At 36.8% G+C, this 25,154-nt stretch overlaps 3 protein-coding genes across 3 annotated transcripts; all 3 read left to right on the forward strand.

Annotated features, from left to right (window-relative positions):
* Window positions 1–1,577: 1,577 nt before the first annotated feature.
* On the forward strand, window positions 1,578–3,694 carry LOC140945538 (uncharacterized). The gene is made up of 3 exons (XM_073394551.1): window positions 1,578–1,665; window positions 2,396–2,603; window positions 3,475–3,694. Exons 1-3 carry the CDS (start codon window positions 1,578–1,580, stop codon window positions 3,692–3,694), a joined length of 516 nt encoding a protein of 171 aa, XP_073250652.1.
* A 488-nt stretch (window positions 3,695–4,182) lies between these two features.
* Window positions 4,183–6,342, forward strand: LOC140945539 (uncharacterized). Its single transcript, XM_073394552.1, has 4 exons — window positions 4,183–4,210; window positions 5,104–5,558; window positions 5,701–5,760; window positions 6,098–6,342. The coding sequence occupies exons 1-4, from the start codon at window positions 4,183–4,185 to the stop codon at window positions 6,275–6,277; spliced, it is 723 nt and encodes a 240-aa protein (XP_073250653.1). The 3' UTR covers window positions 6,278–6,342.
* A 403-nt stretch (window positions 6,343–6,745) lies between these two features.
* Window positions 6,746–18,432, forward strand: LOC140946321 (adhesion G-protein coupled receptor D1-like). The gene is made up of 12 exons (XM_073395422.1): window positions 6,746–6,872; window positions 7,830–7,905; window positions 8,404–8,515; window positions 9,390–9,442; window positions 10,926–11,074; window positions 11,767–11,860; window positions 12,278–12,380; window positions 12,811–12,961; window positions 14,584–14,668; window positions 15,938–16,004; window positions 16,425–16,634; window positions 17,432–18,432. Exons 1-12 carry the CDS (start codon window positions 6,746–6,748, stop codon window positions 17,717–17,719), a joined length of 1,515 nt encoding a protein of 504 aa, XP_073251523.1. The 3' UTR covers window positions 17,720–18,432.
* The last annotated feature ends 6,722 nt before the right edge of the window (window positions 18,433–25,154 follow it).

A 25,154-nucleotide genomic window follows, 5' to 3' on the forward strand; every position in this document is an offset into this window, starting at 1 on the left:
TTTGTTTACCTGGGCAAAGTAGCGTAAAACTCTAAAACTCAACACTCACTAGCAAGTATCAAATTCACCTTAGTTTAGCTCTACAATGCAGATGTTTTGTTATTACCAGGGCACAGTATAGCAAAATTAAACTAAGAAAGCCTAAGTAACCTTTCCCACTGTAATTATTATTTCACATGCTGTTTACCCGGAAAGGAACACGCCGTTAATAAATACAGTGCAATTAGTATTTCAGCGAATGGTTGGCTGCGTTTCTATGGCAGCCTTAGTCTTTTGAGGTCAAATTTTAGCTAGTTTAAAGCTACAGTTAGAGATCTAATCAGTCGTGTGTACCAAAATAAAATCAAATACGAGTTTCAGATTTAATAAATGCTACCACCTTTTAGCGCGTGGCAAATACTAAAACATGTTGTGTTTAGCTGAAACTACTACTGACACAAATCATCTAGTACCATCGCAAAGCAATCATTCCTTGTATGTTAATTTGGGATTTGAATTTGAATTCACTTGTTAAACAAAAAAGTGTCAGCCCTACACGGTTGAATAAATATGGTACTTTAATTGCCCTAGAAGATCATTTACATGTCTTGGAAAAAATAACACGTTTCCATTACAACAAGGAGGAAAAAAGGCACGGGTAAGACGGCACGCAAAGGAGACACTTGAGATGATTCTGAATAGAAATTTGGCGATATCATTGGCGATCTAAACAGAAACTAGTGACGCGTTGATGCTTTTGCCTCTAGTCCAGCTTTAACATGACATGAAACCCGGCCAGAAACTTAAAACTTAAACTGCTGAAGGGAACTGTACATCCAATAGTATCATGAAGTGTCTGCAACTTCATTACCTGCTTGGCTGTCATTCTCTGTTTCAATTTTGTATTTTCTTCTTTGGTAAGTAGTGTTACAAAACTGCTACCTGAAACTCTGTTTCGTGTTCAACTTGAGTCAGCCGTAATTCCCTGCGGTGATCGAGTTTGATTTTTGATACCAACAGCTAGTGTTTGCATTTGTCAAAAAGGAGTAAACAATTAACGTATTTTCAGGTAGCGTAAGTTAATGAAAATAAGGATTCGCACAGTTCTTGTTTCTCTCGAGCCACATATTAAATAATTATGTTATACTGAAATAGATCCAGCGATAACAGTTATGGCGCTCTACATGTTGCCAGTATGCGTAGTGTGACATGATTATGGCCAGAATGGAGCGTAGTATATCTGCGTTCAGCAATGGAACAACAAAAACGATGGGTCCGATTTTAAGTGTCTGCTGACCTTTTGGTATTAAAATAAAAGCCAATTCATAGGTCTCACCTCCGATGTTGGTAATGCTTTGATGACTTTTGTTTTATAACTGATAACCAAATCAGTTAGGGTGCAAGGCCAAATCTCGTTCGGTACCTTTTTAAAGTATATAATCCAAAACTCCCTTACCGCAATATTACACTGAAAAGATTTTTGTCATCACTAGAAAAAAAAAATTAATCAAATGGTTCTGGTTACTCAGAAAACGAACAAATACCAGTTGGAATTAAGTCTTTTCCCAAGGCACAGCAAACCTTTTTTTGTTAAAGAAATGGTCGGAGAATTGCGCAATCCAATCTTCGATGCTTTATCTTTTTGGATAGATAACTGCGATGCTAAGAACAACGAAATAAAGGAAGGTTAAGGAAGGAAGGAGAGATTATATTCGCTCGAGCAGTGATGAGATTGTTAAGAATTGAATTGTGTGCATGTTGTATTAGACTTGCAAATGAACTTCAGTCCTGTTCAAAAACAAAAAGGAAAGAAATAAAGAATTATCGATGCTATATTAATGATATACTCCGTTTTGATCATTCGCACGGAATGAGTATAGTATCGTCAAAAGTTAGTGGCATGATTCTAGATGTTGCTCTCAATGCACATAATTTCTTATTGTAAATTTTCTCTTATCAATTTTAATCTCTAGCTAAAGTCAGGCCGACCTAGCCAGGTTATTAAAGTGTAAATTAATCAAAGAGAAAAACCTGTCAAACCAATAACGCTACTGTCTACAGAACTAACTCAGGTGATTTATAGCTATGGCTTATTACAATTTGTTGTCATTTTGAGCGGCGGAACTTATCAGTTCAAAACATTTAGCATAGATCGGAACAAATCTTTTACACAAGCTTTCACCTAAATGAACGTCTTTAGATACATAAAAAGTCAGTACCAAATCATGTAATAATAAATCAATGACGTAGACAGAATCTGGAAGATAGTGGCTTTTGATGGACTTTACAACCCAGGGACCAATACAAAAAACTTAACAATAAACTCTTGCGGTATCTAGCCTTAACGTAGAAATTACTTGTCATTATTTCTTTTTCTTTGTTTTTTTCGTGAATAAAATTTCTGTTGAGTAACTAGGAACAATTCCTATTGACCTATTAGAGTCTTGGAGCTGTTACTCTGTGCCGACCTACCAGCCAAGTAGTGACAGATGTAAAGGAAACCAGCTGAACAGTAAGTGTAAGGATGTGGGAGAAAACGGGGTGGCACGGATTACTGACTCAGCAAGTCTTGAGAGGGTGAAAAACATCATTTCTGACAGCGAAGCGTACTGGACTAGACTAAGGTGAGAATGACCGAGTATTTGCCGGTGCAAATTAAAAGTCAACTAATCTTGCAACTGTTATTAATTACTATAACCTAGCGGCGGGCAACGTTCAGGTGGCCCTGCCCGGGAGGGCGGAGGGGATTTCATGTCGCTCGTCCGAATTTTAAAACGTCTCGCTCACGTCGCTGTCGGAAATTGAACGAAAATTCCTACTCTTCGTCGGAATTTTAGAGAAGGGCGATAGCGATGCGTTGTAAAGAAACCATTACAGTTCTGCAATTTTGCGTATCGAACACCTATACATCGCCATTCACAATTAACACAATTCACCAAAGCCCACGCACAATTTACCATAACCAGCTACATATACTGATGACCAAATTTGGAAGAATTTTGTGTTTAATGAACCGATGACGTCAAAAGTGCAGCCTTCTTGCAGGTTAATGCACCGTTGAGTTCTTTTGGTTGTGCAAACAAAAATGGCGGACATTTCAGTCGTTTCAAGAGTAAGAACTAGGCGAAATAATAGCTAAAAACATGGCAAGAACAGCAAGAAGATAACTCGAAGGGCGACATCTGCTATTTGGAGAATATTTGCGGACCTGAACAACGCTAAACGTGCACTATCAAAGATGAATTTAACATCGATGGATCGATGGAGGTAAGCATGTTTTAGCCATGTTTTTAAACTAGGAAATAAATTGTGTTGAATGAATAATAAAACAATTATTGAATTCGGTTTCGTATCAGGATGTGAAGAATTATGGAGATCTCCGAGGGTGTTATCCGTCGATCTCCATAATTCTGTATAAGATACTCAGCCTCATTCATTAATTGCTGATTATTATGTTTTATTTATATATATGTTTTTCATTTTATTTCGTTTTAGCTGGCACAAAAACCATGGTTACTGCTGGTTTCAGACTGATTTAGATTGTTTCCCTCAAAAACCCAGCATTGTTAACGACGACAATCATGGCAACCAGGGCTGGTACTGCTTTGTGGTTAAAAAGTCTAGCACACAATTGGAAGCAAGAAAGTGTTCGGAGAAGACGTTAAAATACATTTGCGAACAAGGTATTGCATGTGGCAAACGGCATTCGGAATAGGCCTTTGCCGATTGTGCTCGGCAACTTTTGAGCGACTTTGGGCGTTTGGAGCAAAATTTTGCGGTTATAGCAACCTCGAACAAATTTTTGCCTTTTTGAGCAACCTTTGGGTTATAGGTTTAGCCGCACATATCAAACACGAAAAAGTCAACGATTTCATAGAAAACTTCAATTTTTTTATTTTTTTTTTATTTCATTTTTTTTATTTTGTTTCTTTTTTTTTTCTTGACCAATGTTAGTAATTATTGTGAAGAATGAAAAACAAAGCTTTTAATTAACGTTTACATAAAAATATCCAAAAAATTAAGGTGGCAACTTTTGCAGTTAGGTAACAACTTTTTGGAGTTTTGGCAATTTTTTTGCAAATTTTTGGCATTCCAGTGAGCAACTTTCCAGCATTTTACGCGCACAATCGGGAAAGGCCTAATTCGGAAGGGATCAAAACGGAACGAACTTACCACCCTGGGGTGTTACAGAGGATTGAAACGATGAGTGAGATGTGGCATGTCACCCCATGTAAGGATGAATCCAAGACGAACCAAGACAGTCTTGGCCACGGATTCTGGATTCCATGCTTTGAAACTTTGAGTTACAGGTTCTAGTCGTTATTGGGATTCCGGATTTCTGTGCTGAATTCCGCGTTTTCAAAGCCCAGCATTCCGAATTCCACGAGCAAAAGTTTCAGGATTTCGGAATCCGCGCCGGATTACCTTATATGAGGCGCGACATGATACAAATTTGGGATCATCATACGTGTCTGGGAAACTGCCCACCTACCCCTCCCCTAAGCCAACATCAACACTTACTTGTCATTTAGGGCAAAATGTTGGCTTAAGAGGTTCGGGGAGGAGGGCTAGGAAACATATAACGATACCAAGTTTGTTTAGTAATAACTTTATACTGTTTGACTTCTTAGCTAGACGGGCCATTAATATTTATCTACTAAATTCAATTTATTTATTCATTCACGTCAGCTGGAGTGACAGGGGACCTAGGGATCATGTTTGATGAAAATCATGATGGTTACGTGGGGACACTAATTTCTTCAAGTAGCGATAGTTATTAATACTTATCGTAGCGGGAAAATGTTTTATGGGTTATACTAATCTTGTATATATCCATCAGACGATAAAGCTGCATCTTTAAAGTGGTAACGCGATATGCTTTTGAGTGGGGGTTTGGGGTAGGGGCGGGAGTAAACCAACACTGAACCTCCTTCAGCTCCTGTATGTACGAGTGGTTCTGATTAGCCGGTTACCGATATTTTTATTTCTGTCTTATAATAATTAAAAGTATTAAGACCAACTTCCAGTGATAAAGCAGCAGAATATCAACGTCAGGCTGATCATCATGCATTGGTAAGAATTTGTGTAGTTCAAACTACCAGTTTTATGATCATTTACTTGTAGATTCTCCTGTATCATCAGAAACTGCATTAAAGGAAAGTTCTTCATTTAAAGATTCGCTAGTAACAGTAACAGCCCAAATACCAGCTACTACATTGGTCGTAACCACAAAGACAGTGCCAGATAATTTAGAAAAGCATCAAACCTCAACTGTAACTCCAACAACTACAACAGCCACAACGAACACAGTGGCGACAGCAACAACAAAAACAACAATGAAAGCAGCAATGAAAACAACAACATCGACAACGACAGCAGCAATAAGAACGAACACAACGAATGACACAGGATCACTAAAAAGAACGCTAATCGCTGATAACCCATTCCTTTCAAGGAGTCTAATGATAACGGGACGCTTTGGTATAACACAAACGTTAGCAGTCACAACCCCATCTGTTACCATAGAAGCTTCTGGAACAAACTCATCTCAACCGGGGAAGGAAACTCCTGAAGACATGGTATGGACGCATCCACTCACTAACCGAAGTACATTGTCATATGTTATAACATTCGGAAAAAATGTACGTAATAATAAGTGTTGACATTAGAAGCTAAACAAACCTACTGTCTGATATTCAAATTATATTTACCTCGTTTTAGTTGCAGCAATACTTTTCAGAAATGAGAGCTCTGAATGTCACAATGAAGGATTCAATATGGGTAAGATAACTGAAATAATGGTTTATACGAGTAGGACCAGTCGTAATTTGGAAGGGGATGAAGATGGAGACCACGGGGTGAAAACCGTCAGAAATCAATCGATAAGGACCACGAGCTTTTAATGCCTGCTGTACTTAGCTGTACTTTAACAAATGCCATCTTCGATAATGAATTGTTCACTTTCAACCGAACCGAGGGTATGTCACAGTCTATCACAGCATAGTTAAAGTCATTACAGAAAAATCACGAGCTTTATATCATAAACACATAAACAATATCTACGACCACTTTGTATCACAAATACGTAACAATATTTATCACTTCTCCTTAATTATAGGATGCAGCAAACACTACCAGTGAACTTTTCAAACATATAATAAGCAACCAATCAGAAAAGAAGGGCATTAACATATTGACAGCTACTCAAGAACTGGAGTCATTTGCAGTTGACTACGGCAAGATTCATTACAAAGCAAATGGCAGTGCGATCATTTCCCAAAAATATTTTGGTGGGTAATGAATTAAACGAGAAGAGAAGAGGTTGAATTAAGCCTTCTAAGTGCATCTTATTTTATTATTCATTTAAAATATTTCGCCGTTTCTGATTGGCTTTTTGGCCCGACTAAGTCTTAAATTGGAAGATGGGAGCAAATATATACCATCAAACATAAAAATCGAGATTCTTTCTGCTAAATGATCATTATAATACTCAGCTTTAGAAGAAGAAAAAAAAGCAAACTGCGGTAATAAACATATTAAGTCTTATGTTGTATATATCTTATATACTGATGTCGAAAGCAAGAAAATTACTAACTAAAGGAGAGTCGCTCGCCGCCACGGTGAAAAATACTTTTATTTCATTTGTTTAGGGCATGGATATTCCATTAGTTAATTCTTTAGTTTATTTTTATTACGTTTGTAATAAAATGTTGTGTGTGTGTGTGTGCATTAGTCATTTAGTCAATTATACTGTTCTCTCTTAGCAATGAAGATCCAACGAGTGTCAACGAACACCCGAGGAGTTATCAGTTTCTCTTCAAGCGAAACAAATTTCTCTGGAGGAGAAGATAACGCAAACATTTCAATACCCTCAGCAATTTTCCTAGGAAAAGGTATAAGATTTCGTGCTTTTGGTGTATTGCTGATACCCTCTTTGTTGAGTTGGTTAATAGGTAAAACGACCCAAATGCCACATGATGATAACAACAAAAGGAACAACAACAACAACAACTTTATTTGTATCAATTACGATTTGCAGGTGATTAAGTGATTAATCATGACTACAACAAAATTCTCGAATCTGATTGGCTATCAACTGCCCTGATTTCAGCCTTAATAGGACAGTACACGTCATGCCTAAGTAACTGGAAAGTACGCGCCATCAAGCGCGCTTAAATGGCTTTTTCTTACTGCTGTCAAAAAAAAGGTCTCGGAATTTCTTGTGTTTTGATTTAAAAAAAAAAAAAAAGCTCCTATATATCACAAATTTTGTTAAAGTTACGATTAATTGGTAACTTCGTGTCGTCCAATTCAGTCTGTAATCATACTTACGTGATTAATTGGACTCCCGCTAGGCTTTAGGGGGTCATCCGATTTTGTTAATCACTCGTATGATTACAGACCGAATTGGACTCCACTCAGTCCTGTCTAATGCACGGAGTCTCTGTAGGTTCAGTTTATCTTCAAGGACCTTTTCGAGCTTCTACGCAGACAGGTTTTATATTGCGTTACGGCGCAAAAACAAATAAATTAAAACAGAAAATTCAACGAATTTTTGAAGCAAATTCAGAAGATTCCGATAAATCTACGGACACGTTCGCGCATATTGCATCACCTCTGACCACTGAATTACCATGCGCGGATGTACATACGAAAACCATTTGCTTTTTTAATAACTTTTATATCCCTTAACTCTAGACAAAAGCTCCATCTTTGATAAAGAAGGCGTCTTGTGATCCTGAAGGTTTTTTAATTCTTTTTTAATTGGTCAGTTTATCATTTTAATAAAAAATATAATATATGTTCATGAAGTAAATGAACAATATGCTAATAATATAATCATTACTTAGATGCTGTTGTTGTGAGCATTCTTTATGATGGTATTGAGCAATGGTTCTCCGATAAAGAAAAGCTGGAGAAAGAAGAGTTAGTTTCTTTATTTTTGGTTTGTTTCTTAGTAATTTATTTATCAGTTATTCCCTTTTTGTCGACTAATATTTAGTACTTATTAATTGTTTTCCTCTCATAAGGTAATATTCTAAATTTAAAATTCTAGGTTAACACCAATCCCAACAAGCATAATTATATAGCTTAATCTTTTTTTTTTTTTTCGACCATATATTATGTATAGGAGCATTTTTCCTATTCAATATATATTGGGGTAATTGATGAATAGTGTATATTTTAACCCAGATCATTTAGATAATATAAGTAGTTCGAGTTAAGACGATGGCGATGATGATTATAATAAACGAGTTTATACAGTATAGTCAGTCTGTATAGTTCACGTCCACTGATCTGGGACCATCTGGAAACTTCAAGTGAAAACAGTTTACCTTTATTGTTTTATTTATTTATTTTTTTGTGTGTGTTTATTTTTTTAAGTCATTTATTTCTTTCTTTCTTTATTTTTATTCATTTCAGCGAAACTTTAACAAACCTCCGGCTTGGAAGACGAATCATATCCAGCACTGTAAATCCAACGCCTTCTGGTATTCTCGAGGAAAACGTCACCATTTCATTCAGTTACGAAAAGGTACATGAGTGGTTACAATGGGTGAATGCGTTCTTGCAAACAAATTAAAAGAGGGTTAGAAAATGATTAAAAGTGGGAAGCAGGTTTATATGAAAATTAGTGAAAGTTAATGATTGGACAGAAATGCAACAAACAGATAATAGGGCCATTTATACGAGGAAAAATAAGACGCGTCTTACATAAGACGCGTCTTAAATAAAACGCGAACTTTCCGTATAAACGGCACATTTCGTCTAAAATAAGACGCAGCTTAGCTAAGACGCGTCTTATTAGATAAGACATACTCGTATAAATGGTACAGTTCGCGTCTTATGTAAAACGCGTCTTATTTTTCCTCGTATAAATGGCCCTAATGTTTACAGCCTTATATTTTTCCGTTAAATCGTCGACATCGAGAGCTTACGGTTTCAAATTAATCATGAGTACCAAGTTGGACGAGCGCTTATCATTACGGGTGACCATCTTGGTTTTAAATAGTATAAATAATAGACCTATTCGGCTAAGGGCCTGGTTACATGGAGTGGGGGACCCCGGTCAAGTGGGGTTGGTTTCTTTTGTTTTCACGCTCTGGGGGACACAAAACAAAAGAAACTTACCCCACTAGAACGGGGTGCCCCACTCCATGTAAACAGGCCCTTAACTCAATGTTGCACCTAATTCAAATCTCCCGGGGTTAAGATTCTTTGTGTATTGTATTTGCATTATAATGTGGCATTCACATTTAAATGATGTGGAAATTCCTGAAACAAAACGTTTTATTCCCAAAGGGTTTGAATTGGGTACAACATTAAGTTAGCCGAATAGGTCTATAGTATCAAATAATCCGATTTGTTTTTATTATTATTAATTTCAGACGTCTCTTTATTCCCCTCAGAAACTGCAAGATGAGCACAATCCTTACTGTGTATTTTGGGACTTCACACTCAAGTAAGTAATATCTAGATTTAGCCAGGGTTAAAAGTGAAGCTCTCATTCATTACTATTAAATAAATACTTATAGTTTACTCAAACCAAAGTAGCATCGTACAATGCATTGTGTAACGCTAAACGGCCAAAGCAACGAAAACGGTAAAACAAAAAAGGTCTACTTCGGCAAAAGCAACAACACCTTTGCACGTGCAGCACACTTGTTTTGTTCATTTCTTTGTCGTTGTTTTGAACGGCTACACCGTGAAACGCTCTAGTTACGTTTTATGACCGAGGAAACTGATGTCGCATGTTCTCATAGAAAAAAAATGTTGCTTGTGTCCCTTTTCGCTTTTTATTTCACTGCCGCTCATTTTCACCTTACTTCCCGCTAAATTTTTTCATTTTCTCACCAACGCTTTCAAATTTTCATGTTGTGTTCATGACGAAGCTCGTCTGATTTATTTTTATCTCTGGCTTTAGCTATTTCTCTGTTTTATCTCTCGCTCTATGCTAGTTCTTTCTCTATTATCCACGTCCGCGTAGACATTAAAACGTAGTCGAAAGAAGACTTGGCTTTGTTGTTGTTTTTTCTCCCTAAAAGTCCGGGTGGCCAAGATGACCACAGTATGCACGTTTATCATCGAGTTAAACGCAGGTGTCGCCTCCACACAAAGTAAAAAAGGTGACGATCCACATTTTAAATTGTTTACCCTGTGGTGCGGACGGACGGGCGTACAGACACGTGGCTACCAAAATTTCTCTGATGCGTGGATAACCAAATTTTCTTACTTTCTTTCTTTCTTAGTTTTTGAGTTGAAAACTCGACAAGTTTACTTTATTTACCCATGATTCCCTCGCAATTTTTTTTTCACTTAAGCTGACATTTTAAGGGAGAAAAATCCGTATTTTGGAGGGCATCTGTTTTGCAAAACAAGTACTGATTACGCGTGCAAGACTTCGTGTACAGGACTTCGCGACTGATAATAATTTATTTTATAATCAGTGCCATAACAAAGCGTTTTTTCTCCGGGAAGTTAATTTATAAAAGCAATAGAAAACTTTTTCCCTGTATTTGCTTAGTCTGATATAGACTTCGTCTCGGGTTTGCATAACTGTCAAGAATTCTCCCATTCCCTCTCGTGTTTATATCACGCTATGCAAATACGGAAAACATTTTCTATTGCTTCAACACTGCACTAGTACTTTGGACAAGCAGTTTATAAAACGCGGCCTCAAGTAGATTTATAACGGCATGGTTAACAGCTGTGATACCTTTGGGCCATGCTTTATTCAACAAAGCTGGCGATGTCAAAACGCCGTTTTCTTTTAATGATATATTTTCTTGTATCCTTCTGCTTTGAATCTTAGTTTTTTTGGTGTAACAAGTTCCCATTTTTGCTTATTGTCACCAGTCAGTACACCAAGCACTGCATCTTTCTTTCCCTTTTTTGACGATGTCGTTTTTTAAACTATAACAACTTTTCCTTTGTTTTTATCTCAGATCGAAGAACAACGGTTCTTGGTCCACTGTAGGATGTAGATTGGTCAAAAAATTCAATAGGCAAGTCACCTGCACTTGCAATCATCTCACAAACTTTGCTGTTCTCATGCAAGTAGGAGAAAACAAAGCCAGTGAGAAGGTATCCGGCTGTTTTGACCTTTGACAGTTCAAAATGTTACTTTAAAAATTAGAAAGGACGGTTTGTGGACAAAATAAATCCGGAAAGCGTTAGATGGTGGGAATGCTTCTTATGCCGATGTTTCAGCTTGTTTTCGCTGCTGCGGATGGTCACGAACACGACGACCAATAGGACGGTGATGACTGATGATTTTTATTTATCTCGCGTTATTTTGAGTAGAAGTGCTGAAACTTGCACCCAAGCTTTCGCCGATCAATGGCATCATCAGGGATGATTCCCTGACGATGCCGTTGATCGGCGAAAGCTTGGATGCCAAGTTTATTGTTTAAAACAGCAGTTTATTTAAGGCCTCAATTGAACAATATTTTTATCTTTTAATGCCCAAAAATTTTATAAGAATTTATGAGCCGGTTTTCCCTATTAACAGCCCAACAAGATTTTACCTCTTTCTACACTCGGGGTGTGTTCGATTAATTGTATTTCGAAATAGAAACAAATGACAACATCTAGAAATCTGCTTAAAATAAAATATTTCGATGAGTGTAGCATTCAATTGATCCAAAAATCATGGTAGTGGAGAGTTGTCAAAAAACTTTCGCGTATTCTTCTTCCGGCTGAATACGAACAATATTAAAACAAAAATACTTCAGTAAGAAAATAACAACAAACATTTTTTTTTTCTTTCCCAGCAAATTTCAAGAGACCATAAAGTAGCCTTGGAAGTCATAACTTACGTTGGGTGTGCCCTGTCACTTGTTGGAGAAGCACTCACCGTTGCTGCATATTGCCTACTCATGTAAGTTGCATCGAGAACAGTTCCTCCCCCTTCTTCTTCATCCGAGTGTTATTTAACAATTATTCCTCGAGCCAGAATGGGCTTTGAGGCAATAGCCCATGAGAAGGCCGAATGGGTTACTGCCTCAGAGGCCGTGAGAGGGAGAGGAATAATTGTTTTGGTAAAATTCAACTAGTTAGTAAAAAATATCGAGAAAAACAACTTAAACTAGCAAAACGCGATTCAGCCGCCATTGTTTTGGTTTTCAAAGCCGGCCCTTTTCGCTACTGCTGGTGGGCTATAGCATACAGCCTAGTAGTAACTCAACCAATCAGAACGCAGCATTGATAATAGACCAGTAGTTGGATTTTATGCGTTATTACGTGGTGTTGTTCAGTGCTTATTTGTTTATTAAGCTTTTCTATTTTTCCCTTACAGGAGTTTAAAACAAGAACAAATTCAAATACGTCTTAACCTCGTGGTTGCTATAGCAATCGCGCAAATAACATTCCTTGCTGGGATTAATGCAACAAAACCGAAGGTGGGTCAAATAATAACAGGTTATCATTTACTCATCGTGCCTTACGTCAAGTTTCATGGACACGCAAAATTTCACTAATTTTGAATAGTCCAGTTTCGAATTCGTTGCGGCCACTGAATTAAAGCACTGAAGAGTCATTTATACAGAGTTAGCCTCGACCTAAGGTAAATATATTTACAAATTCCAGTCATAACAACACCTGTGTACAACTGTTACTATTGTTCAATTTTAAACTCAAATTCAGGCACCTTCGAGGCAATATTTGTGAATATTTTTCTTTAGGTCAAGGCTAAACCTGTAAAAAAAACGCTAAAAAAGTACTTCATTAAAATTGCCTCTATTTCAGCAGTAGCGACAATTGCAAATTAGAAACTGGACTATTGCCACAATTCAATAGGATATTAATTACCTGATTTTCCATCTTCCTCAGGGAGTGTGTGTGTTTGTAGCAGCCATGATTCATTATTTCTATACGGTGGCATTTGCTTGGATGTTGTTTGAAGGTGTTTACCTGTATATGATGGTGGTCAAGGTGTTTAATACAGTCGTCAGGATGCGCCTTTTCTACATAATATCATGGGGTGGGTGCTTGATTTTATCTCTGGTAGACATAACTCTCATCGATATCTAGCACGTACTTTGCAGAAAAAAAATTCCTAGAATGTAATTGTCAAAAGTGTACAAAATTCACAGCTAGCCCATTGCCAGTATGTTATCCTAGCGATGGGAAGTAATAATTTCTTCAGCCATCAGTATGTAGTCCTTTAAACTGATACCTCAACATCATGGTACCTTACTCTATTTATATACCTAGGCAGATTTAACAGTACTTAACCTAAGATCAGCGTAAACTTCGATTCAGCTTTCACAACTTCCAACTTCCAACTTTCTAACTTCCAACTTTCGTTTAAATTCGTAAATAAATTACAAAATATATTGAGACTGGCCTGCAGTCAGCGAGGCTATTCGAGGCAGGCCAGGCTACATTGATTGCGGTACAATAAACTGAATAAATACAAAAACACAATTAAACGTTATATAAACTATATATGTTCAGAGGCTGAGGCACGTGCATTGTAAGTCAGGAACACTAGAAATTCTAGAGAAAAGTTTTAAAATATATCACGAACAGTGTTTTTTTCACATCATACATAATATTACAATTGAGCGGATTCACAATATACTGAGCTTGTAAAGGTAGAATTTTTTTGCACTAACAAAAAAGGTATCGCGTGGTCGTTTGTTTCAGCAAAATATATTAAACGCAGTGCTCGTTTTTGAAGGGCAAGAATTTGGTCAAAGAAGGATTTACACTCGTTACCCCAAGAGACAGGACCATAAGTTAGAGAAGATACGATGCGATTAGTGTCTGATAAATATTTAGGAGGGTACAAGTGGGAACAATATGTCTTAACCTCGCAATTAGTCCGATTGTTTTACTTATCTTATCTGCAACGTAGTGAATATGATAGATATTCGTCAATTAACAGTCCAAGATATTTAGCTTTCACTGTCAAAAAAAATTAATCTGGGGATCATGCCATAGTTGAGTTTTTTGGTATGGACGAAAATTTACAAAGTTTGACTTTTTAATAGTCAACAGAGATAGCTCTTGCCTAATAGATTTGATTTTTAGAAGCCTTTTTGTGTCAGCCCGGATAAGGGTGATTGATCCGCTTAGCCAAATGAAACGAGAATAGGATATTAACTTTGTTCCATCTCAGAGCTTTACATGGTGCTCCCCGGGAAAATTTTCTCAAGGTGACCAATAACGAAGTTTAAACTGCGGAACTGCACCGAAACCAGCTTTAGGTTTCTGATTTCAAATAACTGTCACTTTTGTTCAGGACAGAAGGTTCCAGACAGGAACGATAAAACACCCTCTAGCTAGGGAGGGAGGGAGAGGGGGGTTTGAAAGAACGCAAAATCGGCGCGAAATACTACACAAATCCCTAACCAGGCAACAACTAATAAACGATGCGACATAAGCAAACAACACAGTAAACATGCTAAGACAGGAGAAGTTGGCTTACCCGGTTTTCATAAATCCTGGTAGAAATATATAAATAAAAATAACCGAGAGACATAAAGTATGACTGATAACCACATCACAACCACGTAAGTTATTATTAGAACATTTATTACTCGTTTAAGACGGAATTCACTGTAACAGAGTGTGTGTGTGTTTTTTCTTTTTTTGCAGGTTTAGCTCTTTTGGTTGTGGTGCTATCCATAGTGATTGCCTCCACTCAAGATAGCGGAGTGCACAGCTATGTTCACGGTGACTTGTAAGTGCAAAAGGCTCGTTTTATTAACCTTCAAGAGCAATGACAATTGTAAAATAGCTTAAGCACCGAGAGATTATTATTATTATTATTATTATTATTATTATTATTATTATTATTATTATTATTATTATTATCATCATCATCGTTTTCAGTGCTATTAATTGCCTCCTACACTCTCCTAGAACCGGGGCCAATCCTTGGTCCTGATGAGGTACCACGGGAGTTTTTTATTCGCTGGACAGAAACCTTCTCAGTATGTGCGCCGTTCCTGGGAGGGTGATCTGTTGAAGCTCATCTATGTTACTGGTTCCACGGATCTTTCCTCAATTCTGGTCCATTCGCTCTCTAATAAGTCCCAGCACACCAACAACAACCGGCACAGTCTCTGTCCTCATTATTATTTTTACTATTATTATATTTTATTTTGTTTTTGTTTCATACGGAACTGGTGGAGGAATTTTGGACCAGTGGAAAGTTTGTTCGTTCAAGTGTCCCTTGCACACTATTTACAGAAGAAACATCAAATCGACTCGGACTCTGCGACATGTATTACGTATTCTACAGACTTACTTACTCAGAATAAACGCCACTAAATCGTAGTCAACAGTTATCGGCATCGTACAAACGACTTATTGACGGACTCAAGCAAAGCTAACTACAAGAGAATGAAAGTGGACAAACGACAATTTGATAACAATAAACGACTGCTTAATTGTGGCAATCGACGGATTGAAAGGCAACGATGACATTACGAGTCTTCGTAGCCAATAACATTACGGCTTAACTGACATGCAGACGACCAATAATATCACGACTTCAATTGACCAATGAGATCATTAACCTGAGTTTAATACCATCAACTGACGTTATACAACTCACTTTGTCTCTGAAGATGGCAGGTTGTCCAAACGTCAGTCACTGTCAACAACAGTCCTATTCAGGACTACGTTCTCCCGGACAATCATACTTAGCCTGTTCCAGGCGTTCAGATGGTGGGGAGTGAGATTAATCGTAGGCGTCGAGTCCAAGAGAGGAGACCGCGCTCAAGTAATTTTCCGCCCGCTCCAATGATCTGAACGTCTGAAACAAGCTAGATCATACTCCACCTACTTTTTGTCAGTTGTGTTTACTTTTAGTTCCACCTTATTTGGTATCGTTTCATGCATCTTTATATCAAATCCTAATGACTTTATTGCCCATTTAAGCAACGAATAACCCGTTCAATCAATTTCACAATTAACGTTTTTTTTTTCTCCCCCTTTTGCCTAGCTGCTGGATTTCCTTCACCAATAATCTTATCTGGACCTTCGCTGCACCCGTTTTAGTCGTATGTTTGGTACGTTAACTTAAGTAAAACTTAAAGATTATATACCGCACAATATAATCTGCCTACAAACAGAGAACGACATTTAGATTGGTTGTCACGTTCCTCAAAGGCTGTATGAAGTGAAGAAAACTCACAATCTGAAATCATCTCTTACAAGAAATTATAGATAAGAAAACGAAACTAATACTGTTGTTTATTACCCATGGATATGTCTTTAAAAGATGTAAGTAAGAGGTGTTGCAAGTCTCTGGAAAAAAACGCGTTAAATAAGAGCCAATCACAGGTCGTCAGCTTTTTTACACGCGTACGGTTTTGCTCGTACTACTACTACTACTACTACCATTAATAATAATAATGCTAATAATAATAATAAATGATTAATTAATATTTAATATTTTTGTTCAGTATTATGACTTTTTCTTTTCTTAGATAAATTCAATTATACTTGGTCGAGTGGTTCATGAAATACTGAGAATGCAGGCTGACCGAACGTCTGAGCTGGAAAGAATTCGTCAAGGAGTCAAAGCATGCGTAGTTTTGTTTCCACTCTTGGGAATGACCTGGGTGTTTGGTGTTTTAAGCGTCACAGATGCTGGACTCGTATTTCAGTACATCTTTACCATCGTCAATTCATTACAGGTATTCATCATTGGGTTTGTCATCAAGGAAAACTGCGGCGGTGATAACTTTGCATCCTCGATGATTTACTTTCCAACCGTACATAAACACTTGTCAAGCTTCCTGTCACTGTCAATTTAGATGATAATTTTTAGTAGCCTGAGAAAATAGCTGACACTTTGAGACATCACCCCTTTTTTCCAGCAAACGGAGCTCTGAGGTCCCATACTGATGACGTGTCATTACCGACACTGGTCGTGCTTATTGTTGGTTGAAACAAATTTCCATTTCAACACGACCAATCAGAAGCACTACCAAGATCTGGGTAGTGACACGTCATCAGCATGGGAATTCTGTAGTCCCCAGACGTTATTTCGCGGGGAAACCAGTGGTAGAGTCCAGAAACGTTGGCCAAGATTGCGTTTTTAGTCTTGCTAAAATTGACTAAGAAAAAAATGTGACATCTTCGTTTCTTGACTGGAACAGTTTATGCGGTTATTATACTGAGATATTTTAAGCGATGAATCTGCCAGAAAAGCTGCGTTTCACCAGCACTTTCATGGAAAATTTTGTCCCGAGTCTTTGGGATATTGGGATTGAATAATCTTTTACGGAACCTCCTGCTCCTTGTTTATTGGCAACACAACAGTAACAACTATCTTATTTTTTTCTTGTATTTATTTATTCATATATTTACTCGACGACGTCTTGGTCCATAAAGAAACGCAAAAAAGAACTTGACCATGAATTTAATCTAGCCATCTTGACTTCGCACTTGGTCAATAACGCATATTTACTGTCTTGTTGTATAATTTCAGGGTTTGTTCATTTTTATTCTTCACGTCCTGAGGAATGGTGATGTACGGTCAGCATATTTAAGAAAGAAGCAGAAGTGGAAAGAATTAAGAAGCGTCGGAACTTCCTACACAGCTCAGCCGCAGGGTTCAATCGATATGTTGTCAACCAAAGTAATAGGTGAAACAGATGCACAAGAAAAGCAGGAAACCAGGAAACGCAGCAATCCTACACCTAGATCACTGAGTAGTGTTGGTGGAAGTACATTTGCCGTGCATGAACAAAGGACAATGACCCCTATAGACACATAAATATCATGGCAGGAACACCTCTTAATACACTGAGAGATTAATGACATTTAACTATTAATTCGAACTCGACGTTAATATTCCTGACGCCACCCTTCACAGAGATTCAAAAGAATAAAATATTTTAGTATATACACGCTCAGTGATTTTAGTGATTTAAGCAATCTAATTGGTTCGCTATCTCGGACTATTCAACAGTATTCACCTCCTAGCGAGTGGATAATGTGTGAGCTCGGTTTTTATCCCGTTTCTGTAGAGAATGCATATGATCCATTAAAAATCGACAAAATCCTAGGGTTGACATTTTTTAAAGCAAGCAAAGACCTCGAAGGATACAGATCGGCGTTTTACAATTTACTATTATAGCTGAGTTTTGTGCTCGGTGGATTGTTTACAAACTCCCGTTTATTCGCGTAGAAGAGGCCGTTTCGTGAACTCAGCGTTTCCTAACAAGAAACTTTTGGCCCAAAAATCGAAGTTTATTTATGACAAACAAATTTGAAAACAAATGTATGCAGAAATCATTCGTTTCAAGTAAATAGGAAAAAGAATGCTACAGGAATACGACTTCTTACCTCGAGCAACCAGCCGCCATTTTTGTAAGCACTTCATGCGAAGAACGACACAACAAACTTTTTCTGGCTACAAACTTGGCCAGTCAACAGAAAACAACAAAGCTCTACTTTTCTTCCCAGGTAAGGAAACAATTCAAACTTTTAACGGTTCCATTTCAGTAAGCCATCACGCTGTTGTTTGCGAAGTGATAAACTTGATAAACTTGTAAATTGCCATGTTTAAAAAAAAACGGGGGGGGGGGGGGGGACTCCCACATGAAAGGGGCGGAAATGCTCGTCGTCTCGCTTAGGTGTGTAAATTTCAGATTTTGGTCTCGCTTAGGGTGTTCTGGGAAAAACGCCATTATATTTAGCCGTAAAGGTCTCTTTTATGGTTGCACTCGAAGAAATATTAAAATACATATATATATATATATATATTCAATTCGTTTTATTTACCCTATTCATGTAATCAAAGTTTATAATGATCGCTTTTAGGGGGCAAGAACAGGTTGGGCCACGCCCAGATTGTTCTCCTTTTAGGGGTTTAATTCAATATTTTCGACGAGTATCTCCGCCCCTTTCATATGGGAGTCCGCCCCAGGGGGGTGAATTCTGAAGAGATCTATTTTTAAACTTTCGCGTGATTTGATCCGTCAATCAAATCGTACTTTTTAATAGTTTCTTATATAATAAAACAATTGTTCTTTTAACTTTGGTGAATGGTGGCTTTACGAACATTCAGCCATTATTCACCTCGATTTCAAAGAATAACTGTTAATTGTTAATAATTGTTAATTATTGTTTTAGTATTCTAGTATACTCATGAAGTGATTTTAACAGAATCAGAAAGCAAACCATTACATCAAAAGATATATGTGTATTTATTTCGTCTGGTCAGTTCATGTTTGTATCTTGTGCAGAAGTTAAACATGGCAAATCATAGTTTCAATTTAAAGCGTTTTCATATGACGTCAACGTCGGTGGCCATGTTGGTGTTCCAATAAGTTCGATTTTGTCCTGTGAGGAAACCCCGAGTCCACAAAGCGCCTAGCCTCCGTCGTTTTTCTCAAATAAACTGTACATGTAGAGTTGTAAACACTGCTTCGATCGGTTAAATGATGCAACAACAATAAATGATGAAACACCAAACACTGTTTCAAACACTATCTTTGTCTTTTCTTACCTCCAACGCTTCAATAATATCAATTCCAGCTTTTTATTCATCAACTTTTTATTATCAAAACTTTATCAAAAAACCAACATACAAATCCATATTTAGCGCTTTAAATGTGGTGAATTGAAACGCTATAGTCCTAGATAGAGAACCAATTAGATTGTTTAAAACAACAAGATCACTGAGAGAGAGCTTGCTAGTGTTTACCCGTCAATGAATAATGAAATGATTCCATTCACATACATCGCCAGTGTGCCATTTCTTTTAGCAACTAAAGCTTCATTATTAAGGTGGCTCTGTAATTAATACAAGAGCATTTAGCTGTGACAAATTTTCCGTCATAACTTTTTCGATTTTAAAGCGATGGCTGCGAAACTTTGCAAAGAACAACAGGTATCATTCGGCAATAATACGAAATTTTCCGATTTCATTGATGGTAAATATTTCTTGAGAAATTAGCGCTTAAAAGGACCCTACTGTTCAAAGAAAACCTTAAACCATAATTCTCCTAGTATCCGTGTCGGCTGTATCCATTGAAACAGCTGCAAAAAGCATTGTAAAAGGCTGTATGCTTGTCACGCGAAAATTATACTGCTTTCGAAAACTGAGACTGCATAATCAACGCAAAATGCAGTCTGAGCGGCCTGGACTAAGCCACTGGATTTTAAAATCTTTGAATTTTCCAAAAGGACCGCTTTTAGGGTTTAAATAAGAACTACTATTGCCGAAATCTCAAACACAGCGTTCATTTAAGTTCTTCCTCGAGATGAGATGCAATAATTTATCCTGACGAGAGATCGCCGCTCGTTCGTTGAAATCAACGTAAACAATAAGTGCGCAATGCCTCACCGGAAGTGACAAAGAGTCTTTATAAGCACCAACTACTTAATTTAAAATATTTGTCTTAACTGTCTCTACCATATCCACAGGCGCAGATGTGCGCAATTTAAAGGACAATACGCCAACCTGCTGAAGTCATTTCATGTCATTTCCTCCGTTAGTTAAGTTGTGAAGTACGTAGCTGTAGAACACTTGACATAAATAGGAATTTTTCAATAAATGAGTGAAAAAAGAATAGCCGGATTCAAAATAGAAAGTCAGAAACTGGCGCGACAAGAGGTACAACCTTAATCCATGTGCTAAATGCATTTGAATAAGCCTATTAATTATGCTCCTTTTTAATACTGGATGACAAAGCCAAAAAAGATACTTTCTTGAGTTCCATTTCATTTTCCTGTTTTGTTTCTAATTTTGTTTGTTACTCGTAAGTGATTTGGACATAGAAGTATTCCCATGCATCACAACAAATTTTCTGTCTCCTTCTATCGGTTTAAATATTATTATCACGATTAATATTTATTTCAAGAACACCTGCATATATCTTGGATAAAACATTGGTTTTAAAAAACATGTCAAACTTTCCATCTGCATTTTTAAACGTAGATGATAACGAGGAAAGGAAGAAAGTGCGAAAAATTCAGTACATACAATTAATAATAAAACTGCCACCTATATAACGGAATTGAGTATAATTGCCTTTTTTAGGTAACGGCTAAGAATGAAAATCCGCTTCATTACTTTTTTAGTAGTTTCTTTGTCGATGACACTCAGGCACTATGGAAATCAACTGTACTGTCAAGTTATTAGCCCAAACGTACGCTAAAAAAGTGGATTCATGTTTTTCGATTTCGAATTTGTTTTTTGTTGTTGTTGTTGTTGTTGTTGTTCTCGGTTTAAAAACATACCTACATTTTACGTTTTATAGAATATTTAATTAGAGGAAGGTTTCCCTTGAAAATGAATTTTAAGTTGCTCCAGCCTCGATTTTAAGCACCTGCTGGTTAGTTGCAAATTATAAGCTTCACGGGTCAGTTTGCAAAGGTAAAGGCTTCCTTGTTGTCCGCGTTTTTTTTTTTTTTTTATCTCTTTGTCGTTTTCTTTATTTGTTTTTTTTTTTTTGTAAAGTCAACGTTTATTTACCTAATCGTCATATTCGTTCACATTTAATATAAGCATTATTATTATTATTATTATTATTATTATTATTATTATTATTACTATTATTGAAGATTACTAATTGAACGTATTTTTAAAGATATTGTTTATTTACGTCCCCTCATATTCACTAAATTTGTTCAATCATAGCATAGTTAAACAAATTCATCCTTATTTCCATGTGGACACTTCGAAAACCGCTGCTTAGAGTAATGGTTGGCTGTAATTTTCTTTCTATAATCGCCTGTTGGCGACGAGAGACCGCCTTTAATTAACAACATTAATAACTTGAATTTTTGTGCCTAATGGTGCATGGAAAACTTCAATCTAATTTGGCTAAGGTGCTAAAAAAGATTGATGCATATAACCGAAATTACAGGACTATGTTTTCTTGACATAATTCAGAAAACTTTTCAGTTTCGGAAAAGTTCTACGAAACTTTCTCTATTGCGAATTCGCTAAGTTTAACTCGTTAATGATTCATAAATATTTTATACACTTCGTCAGCGTCCGTGACAACCAAAATGTTGGTGTGGTAGTCTCTCATTATCGCGGCAAATTGCAATAAACACTTTTTTCGCCGGCAAATTTTTAAATTCAGACTTTATAAACAGTTCTATTACTACCTCACTCTTTTTCAACTTTTAGAACCCAAAACGGAAAATTTAAAATAAAAAAAAAAAATTATTGTATGATGCGTAGAAAATTAACTCATTTGCGTCAGCAATATTAACACATTGTAAATAAACGAGGAATAGCTTAACTACTCTTCAGGCTCCAGCTGCAGATCTCTGTTATACTTTGTTGTTATTTGAGGAATTGCTTAACGCCTTTTTATAAAGGAGCTAACTCGCTTTAAAGAAGTCGAATGGCTGGCGGTAACTTCCTTTTGACGTGTATATTCTTGATCCTCCTTAGTGGTGAGTTAGCAGTGACATATTGAACTATAATGTATTTGAATATCCGTCGTTCTTTCGATACCAAGACACATCGAATGCATTGTGAGGGTATGTTTTTTTTGTAAATGGTATTTGACATTTGTATAGGTTAGAACTTAAACGTTTTAAACTGATTTTTAGAGCAATAATACATGGCGCCTTCGCAGTTTTTTTCCTCAGTAAAACGAGACATTTAGAATTAAGCAAATTGGCAACTGAGCTACTACACACTATATATACACATTGTTAATAAAATAATTTTCGTTAAAAATCTTCAGTTCCGTCGTTCTAAGTCTAATGAACATCTTTTAACTTGTGAACTGACTTGTAAAACAATATTTATTTATACAGTTTAATTAAACTAAAAAAGAGTTTCCTTCACCATAACGCATTCCTCGTAAATTTTTAACGCTTTCGGTGAGAAATATCCTGAATTTATGAAGCAGGACTCGTGACACCTTCACGTATAAGAGATAAGCTGTTGGTACCAAATTCACCCATACTGGAAAAAAGTCAAATCTTTAAATGTTGCAAAACGTGAGCCATAAAAAAACGAGTCAGAGCTCAAGTCAAAGTATCAAGCCCATGTCTCAATTGTGTGATGTTTCGCTTTTATTCATCTTTTACTAATACACTGACAAATAGCTTCTCAATGGTAGTTCTAAGTTAATCATGCTTTAACTCAATGGGCTATAGGCTAGGTGACAAACGGCACATTCAGGTGCGACATTGTACTCAAAAGCATCTTCCTTTCCACTTTTTTTCTCTTATACCTGACTCCTCCAATTTTGAGCTAGTATTTGTTCTATAGTTCGTTGTAATATTCTAACTTTTCCAGTTAGGCGAATTTCTGTCCATTTAAAATTTGTAAACAGATTTTTAGTTTATAAACAAAACTGAGATGGGTTTATTTTCACCTGTCGTTTGGACCCGTTTATTTAACCATGAGAATTGAAAGTGTTTATAAATAAAACAGTTTCACTAGCCATAGTGAAACACACTAGTTCATGATCATTAGCCACAAACTGACAAATTTACATTCCGCCTTTAACTCCAGCCACTGTACAGACAGGAGAGTTTTACTGAAAACTGAAACATCCACTTGTAGAATTGAAATGACCACTATACATTCGGGAACTGGAAAAGGGTATTTTTTATGTAGTCACAATATCGCGAGAAGCGATGTCACCCATAAATGTCCTTCGTCCGATTTAGCTCGCTCCGCTCGCTTATAAACTCGTGAGGTTGACTTATGGCTAGTCTAAGATGTCACTATTCCCGCCTTTTCAAACTTAGCTAAAATTGAACTTCGTTTGTTTATTGCTTTGGGTAATTTATACGACCCAAGAAAGTTTCGAAATATTTTTTCTTTTGAGAGTTGCGTGAAAGGCAAAAAAGTAGCCGCTATTACTTTAGTAACAAAACCAACGTGAGAAAGAATTTATGAGCTCTTGTCTGTCAGGGATTTGGTTCAAAGTATTGAAGGCGCTATTTTCCTAAAAAGAAAGGTATGGACCCGCAATACTAGTGTCCTTGACTGATTCCACGAATCAAAATAGAACTCAACTAAAGGTAGTTTGTAATTATTTCTTATTTATAAGCATTTGCTACGATGGCGGTAAGCCAGTAATAAACACAGATTTTCAAATTTCTACCATCTATATTGTCCATATGATAAAGAAATGATTACAAGTAAGCTCGAAGATTTGAATTTTAGGTCCTACTCGCCGTTTGGCCTGCGCTCACAGTAGTCCATTACTATGTTGAAACTTAACCCCGTTGGTGCCTTCCCTTGCCTTCCGTATGCCTTCCCTTCATTAGTACGTATAGCGGTCGAGTCCATGACGTCACACAGCAAATTCGAGGTTATAAATTAACACCAAGGGTGATATACATTAACATTGAATGAATTAGTGTTATCATAACACCTGCCGAGTGTTTCTTAAAAGATACACCAATTCAGTGTATGAAAACACTAAAATGGTGTAATCAAGAAATGTGCCACACTTTGGCGGTGTAAAGTTACACTACATCTGTGTTTCAAAACTCTTGCAAGTACTTAACACAACTGATGTGTAATTTTACACTAAATCGTGTATCAAAACACTAACAAGGAGTTAATCTGAAATTATCAATTGCAGATTCCTGGTCAAAAATGTTGAAACTTATATAGGTCGTTTTGGTATGATCACTGGAAAAATACCTTGAGAATCTAAGGAAAAGCCCTAAAAGCCCTAAACACCCTGCTCACGTGAATTCGGCTAACTCAATGTTGAACCCGATTCAAACCCTTTGGGAATAAAACGCTTTGTTTGAGGAATTTTCATATCGTTAAAATGTGAATGCCACATTATAACGTAAATACAATACACAAAGAATTCTAACCCACTGAGATTTGAATTGGGTACAAGATTGTACAACAATGAGTTAGCTGAATAGGTCTATTGCTTTTCAAAAAATATGAGATGTGTGGCAGTGCCCCAGCATGAATGTAGTTATACTACTTGGTGCTACAGGTTAAAAGCCCTTACTCTGATCACAAGAACTTTCTTAATATATGAATCTTTTATTACAGATGATGTTATTTCCTCTTCTTGAAAAATTGACGGATCTAATAAGGACAATTAACCTCACATACTTTATTAAGGGCAGATAGCCCTAAAAAAACACTCATACACAAACACACATGGGCATCTACTACCGGGACCCCACCCCTGCCCCCACCCCCCTGCCCCAATACAGTGTGTGTCATCTTGAGGGGGGCAAGAACCTTA

This window comes from Porites lutea, chromosome 8, assembly GCF_958299795.1.
Source record: "Porites lutea chromosome 8, jaPorLute2.1, whole genome shotgun sequence".
Lineage (NCBI taxonomy): Eukaryota > Metazoa > Cnidaria > Anthozoa > Scleractinia > Poritidae > Porites > Porites lutea.

What these genes read in the sequence shown, in the direction of transcription:
- LOC140946321 (XM_073395422.1), top strand. Translation starts at nt 6,746, where the DNA reads ATGAAGATCCAACGAGTGTCAACGAACACCCGAGGAGTTATCAGTTTC. An exon ending in AGCAATTTTCCTAGGAAAAG is followed by an intron (nt 6,873 to 7,829) that starts GTATAAGATTTC and finishes ATCATTACTTAG; the next exon opens with ATGCTGTTGTTGTGAGCATT. An exon ending in CAGTGAGAAGGTATCCGGCT is followed by an intron (nt 11,075 to 11,766) that starts GTTTTGACCTTT and finishes AAATTTCAAGAG; the next exon opens with ACCATAAAGTAGCCTTGGAA.
- LOC140945538 (XM_073394551.1), top strand. Translation starts at nt 1,578, where the DNA reads ATGGTCGGAGAATTGCGCAATCCAATCTTCGATGCTTTATCTTTTTGG. An exon ending in GAACAACGAAATAAAGGAAG is followed by an intron (nt 1,666 to 2,395) that starts GTTAAGGAAGGA and finishes TTGAGTAACTAG; the next exon opens with GAACAATTCCTATTGACCTA. An exon ending in GCGTACTGGACTAGACTAAG is followed by an intron (nt 2,604 to 3,474) that starts GTGAGAATGACC and finishes ATTTCGTTTTAG; the next exon opens with CTGGCACAAAAACCATGGTT.
- LOC140945539 (XM_073394552.1), top strand. Translation starts at nt 4,183, where the DNA reads ATGAGTGAGATGTGGCATGTCACCCCAT. An exon ending in GATGTGGCATGTCACCCCAT is followed by an intron (nt 4,211 to 5,103) that starts GTAAGGATGAAT and finishes ATTTACTTGTAG; the next exon opens with ATTCTCCTGTATCATCAGAA. An exon ending in AGGAAACTCCTGAAGACATG is followed by an intron (nt 5,559 to 5,700) that starts GTATGGACGCAT and finishes ACCTCGTTTTAG; the next exon opens with TTGCAGCAATACTTTTCAGA.